This window comes from Monodon monoceros, unplaced genomic scaffold (assembly GCF_005190385.1).
Source record: "Monodon monoceros isolate NGI ecotype Baffin Bay Population unplaced genomic scaffold, NGI_Narwhal_1 Super_Scaffold_1, whole genome shotgun sequence".
NCBI classification, from domain to species: domain Eukaryota; kingdom Metazoa; phylum Chordata; class Mammalia; order Artiodactyla; family Monodontidae; genus Monodon; species Monodon monoceros.
The window spans coordinates 86,950,352-86,959,544 of record NW_021703765.1 but is presented as its reverse complement, the minus strand read 5'-3'; the positions used below and the strand labels follow the sequence as shown (position 1 = coordinate 86,959,544).

The following is a 9,193-nucleotide window of genomic DNA, read 5'->3' as shown; positions in this document are numbered from 1 at the left end:
TGCTGCTTTAGCAAATACCTAAAAATGTGGAAGTGGCTTTGGAATTGGTAGAGGATGGAAGAGTTTTGAGGTACTTGATAGAAAAAGCCCAGATTGCCTTGAGGACACTGTTGGTAGAAATACGAATGTAAGGTAATACTGTTGAGGTGTCAGACAAAAATGAGGGACGTGTTATTGGAAATCAGAGAAAAGCGGCAGAGAACTTGGCTGACTTGTGTTCTAGTGTTTAATGGAAGGCAGAACTTGTGAGTGATGAACTTGGATATTTAGCTGAAGAGATTTCTAAGCAAAGTGTTGAAGGCATGACTTAACTTCTTCTGAGAATGTATTGTTAAACATAAAGGAACTAGATCATGAAGATCTGGAAGACTCTCAGCTTACTCATATCACAAAAAACGAGAACGCAAGCTCAGGAGAGAACACCAAGCATGTGGCCAGACGCTGCTTGTTCAAGAGATTATGGGTGTATGGCTTGTGAATCCAATTAATCATCTCAGCAGAAATGCTACCAACTTGGACTGAAGGGAACAGAGCAAGGTTGAAAGGAAGGAACTTTGTCAAACTTCTGAGATTCTACAGGCAGGAAACAGGCTGGAAACAGGCTGATAGAACCATCTAGCTGTGAACATAGGTTATCCTTAAAGCAAAGGGAAGAATGACCCTGAGGGCGGGGCCACTTCCTTGGTTCCAGAAGGTGAAGCCTTTTTAATTCCAGAGGGCTGGCCCACCATCCAGGGTTGAAGGGGCAGGGCCACCACCCCAGTGGGCTCAGAGGACAGAGTATTTAGCCAAAGAGGGTTATTCTCAAGCCTTAGCATCTAATGGAATTCACCCTGCTAGTTTTTGGACTTGGTTGGGACTCATAACACCCTTTTTCCTGATGATTTCTTCCTTTTGGAATGGGAATGTCTATCCCATGCCTATCTGATTATTGTATTTTGGAAGCAGATAACTTATCTGGTGTCACAGATTCACAGATGAAGAGGAACATTGCCCCAGGATAAATCATATCCCAAGTCTCACCCATACCTGATTTAGATGAGATTATGGACTTAGAGTTGATGTTGGAGTGGACTAAGATTTGGGGGGATGTTGGGCAGGGGTGAATGTATTTTGCATGTGAAAAGCATATGAATTTGGTGGGGTGGGGAGGGGCAGGAAGGCAGACTGTTATGGGTTGAATTGCATCCTGTCAAAAAAGACGCTGGATTCCTAACCCCTAGTATCTCAGAATGTGAAGTTAATTAGAGACAGGGTCTTTACAGAGATAATCAAGTTTAAATTAGATCACAGGGTGAGAACTAAGCCAATATGACTGGTATCCTTACAAGAACAGGAAATTTGGACACAGAGCTGGTAACAGCGAGGCATGGGGTACTGCAAGAATAAGCTGCCTCCTACAAGGTATGGTTCACTTTTTCACTGAAGGGAAGGGCCTCTACATCAGGAGTTAGTGGGTTCTGTGGGTAATACCATGTCTGCCTCAACCATTCAACTCTGCCACTGCAGTGCAAAAGCAGCCGGACAGCAACATACAGTCAGATTGTGTCTGCCTGTGGTCCAAGGAAACTTGATGGATGGACACTGATATTTGAATTTCAAATAATTTTCTCATTTCATAAAAGTTTGGATCTTTTTAACCATTTAAACATGTAAAAGCTTCCTACTTGCCATCCATACAAATATGGGCTGCAATCTGTATTTGGCCTGCAGTCTGTAGTTTGCCAACATCTAGGCCATATCCCCGAGTGAAGAGCATACAGTGCAAAGTATATCACGAGTTTGCTAGGCTGAGTCCTCGGATACTTCTCAGATATCGCTACTCCAATTATCAATTATCAAGAGACAACTTTTCTAATGCACGTTTACATAAGGGATTAGTGTGCACTTAAGGTAGATGACTCTAATTCAGCAAGCCAACTGTGTATTTGGTTTCCACCATCTCAACGCTACAGCTCTGAGTAAGCAATTATTTCAGCAATGTCAAAGCGTGGCTGAGTTCAGTACTCTGCCTTGAGATGAGATTCCAGGCCTTCAAGTCTGTCCTTGTTGTGTTTAAGAGCCAATGTAACCAGAATGAGCCATCTCATCTCCTGCCCCAGATTTCCTCATTAATTTAAAACTCTTCTAGGACAATAGTTCCTCAGTATTCCCAGAATCTTACCAACAGGGGCCACAAGGTTCTTGGTGTACACAAGCAATAACACTATTTCATACTATGTACTAAAAAGTATCCACCTTGGAATATAAACAGGAATCTGAAAGACTTTCTTCTTGTCTCAGGAAAAAACCTAAACCACACACCCAGCTGTTCTTCAACAGTTTACTACCTACAGCTACTCCAGAACAATGACTTACCAGTTAAAGCCCTTCAGTGACAAGAAATAGGAACTCATTCTGCTTAACTTCAGCAGAAAACAATATTTATTGAAAAGATGAGGAAGCACACAGAAAACCAGGTTCAAAAGGGGCATTATCCAAAGTTATTCTGAGAAATCAAAACAGCAAGAACTAACTGATGGTCTCAGTAGAATTCTGGGACAAGAATGGGTTCCAATATTTCCCTGCTGGTTCATGGGAGACTGAAATCAAGATGCAAACTCCTGGAAAAGAGGCTCCCATTTCCCAACAACGGCAGAGTGCTCACCTGTGGCTAGTGGAAAGGACACCCTGAAAGACCCACCGCAAGGGTGCACACACACAGGAGGGGTATTTCTCCAGAGAGATCTAAGCCGCTCTTACCGATCAATGTGGAACAGACATTGAACTGGTAATTATAATCAATGTTCATTATGGTGAGTGCTCTTAGGAAGCACCCCTGTTAACAACTGCCAGACCCACTTGCTGGATAAGTAAATTCATTTGGAATGAGAACTGAATCCTTTCATTTATTAAAAACTATATTATTTTAGTTATATTGCTAAGAAATAAAGAGACAACACTGATCCTTAGCATTTAATGTGGAGAATATTAGAGGGTGTTATTCCACAAACTATCAAATATAACAAGTTACATTTTAAAATAAAATACCAAAAAATTTTAAAACACTATTCAGTGTTACTCAGGAAAGCCACACTCCATACCCCTTAACCTTCAGAGTATGTTCCTTGCCATTTTCCTGCTATTACTCTAGTTACATATTAAAATAAAAAACAACTTTACTCTCTACCAAGACTTTCTTCAGCACCACATCTGGAATGCGACTCCCCATGTAACACAGCTTCCACGGGAAGTGCTTTCCTGATTTATTAAAGTTACAAGCGTTTCTCAATATGAATTCCCCATGTTAAATCTTCATAATCAGGCTACCACTTCTGATACAGTTACTGCTCCGTACTCCTGCAACTATTCTCTTGTATATAAAGATTTGTATGACTTACTTCTGAAAGCTTTTGCACATTCATTCCAAATATGATTGGCCTCTCTCTCGTATGACTAATTTGATAAAAGAGTATTTTTAGGACTTCCTGCCTCTATTATCTTCTGAAGTCTCCTGTGGATCAGCTTCTGTGAGAACGCTTCTAACATCTACTCCGCTCTGATTTCTCACTTGTGAGTTTTTCGATGTATACGAAGCCCTGAATTCCAGCAGAAGGATTTCCCACATTCAGAGCATTTCCATGGCTTCTCTCCTGTATGAACTCTCTGATGTTCACTGAGAGATGACTTTTGAGTGAAGGCTTTCCCGCATTCACTGCATTTGTGGGGTTTTTCTCCTGAATGAGTCTTCTGGTGTATCTGAAGTGACGCCTTCCTAGGATAGGCTTTCTCACATTCGCTGCATTCATAGGGCTTCTCTGTTGAATGAGTTCTCTGATGTATAATTAGCTGTGATTTCCCACAAAAGGCTCTCTCACAGAAGCTACACTCATAGGGTCTCTCTCCTGTGTGTGCTCTCCGGTGTATAACGAGGTATGACTTGCTGCTGAAGGCTTTCCCACACTCACTGCACCCATAGGGCTTCTCTCCCGCGTGAGCTCTCAGATGCGCAGTGAGCTGTTCCTTCCTACCGAAGGCCTTCCCACATTCACTGCACTGATAAGGATTATTTCCTGTGTGAATTCCCTGGTGCACAACAAGTTGTGTCTTCATGCTGAAGGCCTTCCCGCAATCCCTGCACTGATAGGGCTTCTCTCCCGTGTGCATCCTGATGTGAACGAGGAGATACGACTTACTCCTGAAGGCTTTCCCACAGTCACTGCATTTATGGGGTTTCACTCCTGTGTGAGTTCTCTGGTGCACAATGAATGGGGACTTCAGGCTAAAGGCTTTGCCACATTCACTGCATTCATAGGGTTTCACTCCTGTATGGCTTCTCTGGTGTAAAATCAGCTGTGATTTCCAGCTGTAGGCTTTCCCACATTCGCTGCAACCATAAGGTTTCCCTCCTGAGTGAATTTCCTGATGGACAATGAGCTGTGACCTGAATGAGAAGACTTTCCCACACTCGATACAGGAGTAGGGCTTCTCTCCTGTGTGGACTCTCTGATGAGCATTGAGGTTTGACTTGGCACTGAAGGCTCTCTCACATTTAGTGCATTCGTATGGTCTCTCTCCTGTATGAATTCTGAGATGTACAATGAGCTGTGATTTACAACGAAAAGCTTTCCCACATTCGTTACATACACAGTTTTTTTCTATACTATGAGTTCTTTGATGCTTAAGAAAATATGATTCATCACACCCATGAAACTGATCAGGATTCTGTCTTAGATAGCTTCTGGCTGAAGCTAAGTTTTGTGTCAAGCTTTTTCCATGTGTATTATATTTAAGGAGACTTTGTCTTGAAGAAATGTGGCTTTTGCTCAGATGAAGCTTTCCAAATGCATTACAAGCATAGCTTCTCTCAACACTTTCGAGTTCATCTTGATTTTTCTGGTACCATTCTTTCCAACCTTCTAGAAAAAAAAACAAAAAACACCATATATTTAAAATCATAACACAAACCGAATACAGAACTAAAGGGCTTTAGAGTGTTGTAATGAGTGTTTTTCTTTTGGTCCAGGCCTCTGACACACTGGTTTAAAAGAAATACTGGCCAAGTGCACACACATCACATAACCAAGCATGGGGGCAAGGGCAAGTGAATCAAACCAAAATAAGTCCCTTTACAGAAATGGGTAGCCGATTAGCAGTGATCAAAAATGTTTTTTTAAAAATAGAAGTTTAAAAAATTTAGCCTGCGCTTAGAAGCCAATGCCAACTATTTATGCCAATTTTATTATTGCAGGAGTTTACTCATAAAGTTAATTCACAGGATACAGAATAGCTAGGCATGACATGTAGGTAGGTACAATGAGACATTAAAAGAGAGACTGAGTGAGCCATAAGGAAAGTAAGGCAAAAGCATTCCAAACAGAAGGAAGAGCAAGTGCAAAGCTCCTGGGGAAGGAACCTGTGTGGCACGGTTAAGGAACAGAACAAAGGTCAGGACAGCTGAGACCCCCTGAGTGAATAGAGTGAAGGCAGGAACCAGATTAGGCAAGGCCCCAGGAAAGAGTTTTCACCCAAAGGACTTTAATTAGAGGGGATCTCGATTTATCTTGTGCTTTTAAAAGATCAGTGGCCGTTATGTAAAAATGAATAGGAAAAGGGCAGAGAGACAAATGAAGAGCCACTGCAGCAGTCCAGGATGACAGGGTGGGGCTGGCTGTCCTTCTGGAGCTGAGCAACGTGGACATACTTGGAGAGAGAACTAAGAAAGGTACTAATGGACTGGATGTGAGAACCCAGAGGAGGGGAGGACTTAGTAACTCCTACATTTGAGACTTGAGAAGCAGGTGGTGCTGCTCTTTGAGACTGAAAACACTGAGAGAGAGACATGTTCGGAGGAAAAACAAAGGACTCTGTTTTGGATCTTATTACATTTGAGATCATAGTTAAGTATCCAAATGGAGAAGCAGGTAGGCAGTTAGACCTCAGTTCAGTGCTCAGTAAAAAGTAGGCATCAACAGCACATACAAGGTATTAAATGACGTTAGGGATAACGTCTTCTAGGGAACACGTGTTAATTAAAAGGGATGCCAAAACAGCCCTGGAGCAGAAGACATTTAAGGTTGGAGAGGAGATGCAGAGAGAATGGGAAAGTCCATCTGTGAGGCCCAAACAGTGTGAAGATGACAGTGATAGCAAGACAAGGGTTAAAGGAAAGGAACAGCAGCAGGGTGCAGTCTAGACAGCAGCCGTCCAGACAAAAGCATTCCAAACAGAAGGAACAGCAAGTACAAAGCTCCTGAGGAGGGAACCTGCGTGGCATGGTTAAGAAACAGAACAAAGGCCAGGACAGCTGAGACCCCCTGAGTGAACAGAGTGAAGGCAGGAACCAGATTAGGCAAGGCCCCGTACACACTGTCTGTGTGTCAGCACCCATCAGACACACAGCCTCAGTCACCCCCGTACACAACTGCTGCGCTGGGGGCCTCAGTAGATGTCCTGCTTTCTCAGGACTGCTTGCTAAACACTTTTCTCCCCAAAGTGGTGGGAAACCGGAGGAAGAAGAGCAATTTCAGAAGTGCCTTCCCATTTCTGCCACTGAGAATGCACAGTGGGAAAGCCCAGGGGCACTCTCCTGCAAGCATATAAAGCTGGGACCAGAGCACACAAGGAAAGGAGAAGGAGGATGGTGATTCTGCTGTTACAACACTGGGAGGAAAAAAGCTTTGATTTTCAGGACAGAAGAGCCTTTCCACAGTTACAATATAGAAGAGAAGCCCAAACTTGGACAACTCAAAAGGGAAGAGTAAGCGGGGTCAGGGAAATAAAAGCAGGGTGATAAAAACCACCTAAGATACAGGTGAGACTAGGCTAGGTTTCAGAATTCTTTTAAGAAAAGAGCCCAAGGGACTTCCCTGGTGGTCCAGTGGTTAAGAATCTGCATGTACACTGCAGGGAGCATGGGTTCCATCCCTGGTCGGGGATCCAAGATCCCACGTGCTGTGCAGTGTGGCCAAAAAAAGAAAAAGAAAAGTGCCCAAGAAAGTAACAGTTGTAATTTCCAAGTGACTGGTGTGAGAAGAGAGAAGGAAGCAATGAAATCTCCTAAAACAGTCAAGGGGAGAGAATGAAATGAAAAACTATGGGTAAAGTCAAGGGACTTAACTGCAGAGGCAAGAGAGAAAACAAGGCCCATGACTACGGGAAGGAAGGCAGAGAAAAAAGGTGCCAGAAGGAAGGAAACTAACCCAGAAAGCAACCTCTCGGAGCCACGGGAGGAAACCGAGGGCCCCGTCCTTACCTGAGGACTCGCGGGCTCATCCCAAGTCCACCCGGTGGTTCAAGGACTTCAAAGAACAGTTCGCACACACAACACTCCCTCAGTGCCAGCCCCGGTTCACTCCAGACCTCCCCTCTCCATGGTTTCTGCTCACCCACCTGGACAGCTCTGACGGGAAACTTCCGCGTTTATTATCCATGGCTCTTCTCCTTGCTCCAACTTGAAGACTAAATCAGGTTTGGTACCATGATACCCTGTTTAGGGAAAATCACAAAGGATGTGGGCCAAACTGCTGGGGACTAGAAAAGGAAGCTACGAGCTCAGAAAGGAAGCAGCTCGTTTGCACTTGCGGGAAGATTACAATGAGGGGGTGAAGACAGAATAGGGACTAAGAACATATGACCTCCAGAGCTCAAGTCCATAATCATTAATTACTTCAGAGACCCCGGGATAGAACAACAAAAGAAAAAGCGGTGGCAACTTATGACTCACAACCTGAGCCGAAAAGAGAAGCTGTACTTACCCACAGACACCAGGTTACTATAGTTTTCCAGAGTCACATCCCGGTACAGGTGCTTCTGCGCAGAATCCAGTAACTGCCATTCTTCCCAGGTGAACTCCATAGATATATCCTTGAATGACGACAATCCCTGTAACAATACACACACCATTCCACAGGCTGCAATTATACTGGGAGACATGGAAAAGATGTAGAGGACCCAGGAAAGGAGAATGTCCCTCCACAGACTGCATCCTGAGCCCACCACTTGCTTTGAGAGAGAATTAAAAAATAATAATAATAAGTGAGCCTCCGTGTGCTAGATACTCTTTTGGGTCCTGAAGACTTCAGGATGAGTGAAGCCCACTCTGGCCTTCAGAAGCTTTTAGTCTTGTAGAGGGAAATGAACAGCTATGCATGCAGAAAAAATAAGGTGTTTCCAGTCTGATAAGAACCTATTCAGGGAGACCTTGCACGGGGCGGTGAGCACAACTCTAACTACAGGCACCAGACACACAAGGTCTGACCCTCCGGAAGTGCCTGCCGTCTGGCCGGCTGCTCAGCCCACCTGAGTCTCAGTGGGAGCGAGCACATGAAGAAAACATTCCAGGGACTTCCCTGGTGGCGCAGTGGTTAGGAATCTGCCTGCCAATGCAGGGGACACGGGTTCGAGCCCTGGTCCGGGAAGATCCCACATGCTGCGGAGCAGCTAAGCCCGTGCGCCACAACAACCAAACCTGCACTCTAGAGCCCATGAGCCACAACTACTGAGCCCGCATGCCACAACTACTGAAGCCCGTGCACTCTAGGGCCCGTGTGCTGCAACTACTGAGCCCACATGCCACAACTACTGAAGCTGCGCTCCTAGAGCCCGTGCTCTGCAACGAGAGAAGCCACCACAATGAAAAGCCTGTGCACCGCAATGAAGACCCAACGCAGCCAAAAATAAACAATTTTTTTTAAAAAAGAAAGAAAGAAAGAAAGAAAAGAAAATGTGCCAAATAGGTGACTTCCCAGGCTTCTTCCAAGAAAATAGGGGTCCACAACTGAGTCAACCAGGGGACACCCAGCACAGACTGTGAACCTAAAGCCCAGGTCGCGGAGCCGCAGGACACAAGCCAGTGCGGGGGCGTCTGCTCCCCGAGGTGCGCGGGTCCTACCAGGCGGCCCTGCGGCAGTGTCAGCCGTGCGGCCTGCATGACTGGTGCTTGATGCCTCTGAGAACTACCCAGTGTGCTCACAATAAATTCCTCTCACAGGACCAAAAGATAGCAGCAAGCCACAGACCCTCAGGGGATCATTCAATAAGTACTTATTAGGCACCAACCGTGGACACAGTCCCTGTCCTCAGTGGGTTTCCATTCCTGCAGGGGAGATGCCAGTAAACACACAGCCACCTAGCACGCAGGTGGTGACAGTGCTCTGACAGGCCTCCAGCAGCTTCATGGGAGAGAGGCGGGGAGGAAGACACAGGCACTATC

General features: G+C 45.1%; 1 protein-coding gene across 1 annotated transcript; it reads right to left on the bottom strand.

Moving 5' to 3' along the window:
- Window positions 1-2,381: 2,381 nt before the first annotated feature.
- ZNF26 (zinc finger protein 26) lies at window positions 2,382-7,938 on the bottom strand. The gene is made up of 3 exons (XM_029225900.1): window positions 7,737-7,938; window positions 7,372-7,467; window positions 2,382-4,898 (listed from the first exon to the last, which is right to left on the bottom strand). Exons 1-3 carry the CDS (start codon window positions 7,912-7,914, stop codon window positions 3,547-3,549), a joined length of 1,626 nt encoding a protein of 541 aa, XP_029081733.1. The 5' UTR covers window positions 7,915-7,938; the 3' UTR covers window positions 2,382-3,546.
- Between the last annotated feature and the right edge of the window lie 1,255 nt (window positions 7,939-9,193).

Excerpts from the sequence above, each read along its gene's own strand:
- ZNF26 (XM_029225900.1), bottom strand. The coding sequence starts at position 7,914 with ATGTCTCCCAGTATAATTGCAGCCTGTGGAATGGTGTGTGTATTGTTA. Across the intron at positions 7,468-7,736 it reads TAGTAACCTGGTGTCTGTGG|GGTATCATGGTACCAAACCT; the intron begins GTAAGTACAGCT and ends TTCCCTAAACAG. Across the intron at positions 4,899-7,371 it reads TTCCCGTCAGAGCTGTCCAG|AAGGTTGGAAAGAATGGTAC; the intron begins GTGGGTGAGCAG and ends TTTTTTTTCTAG.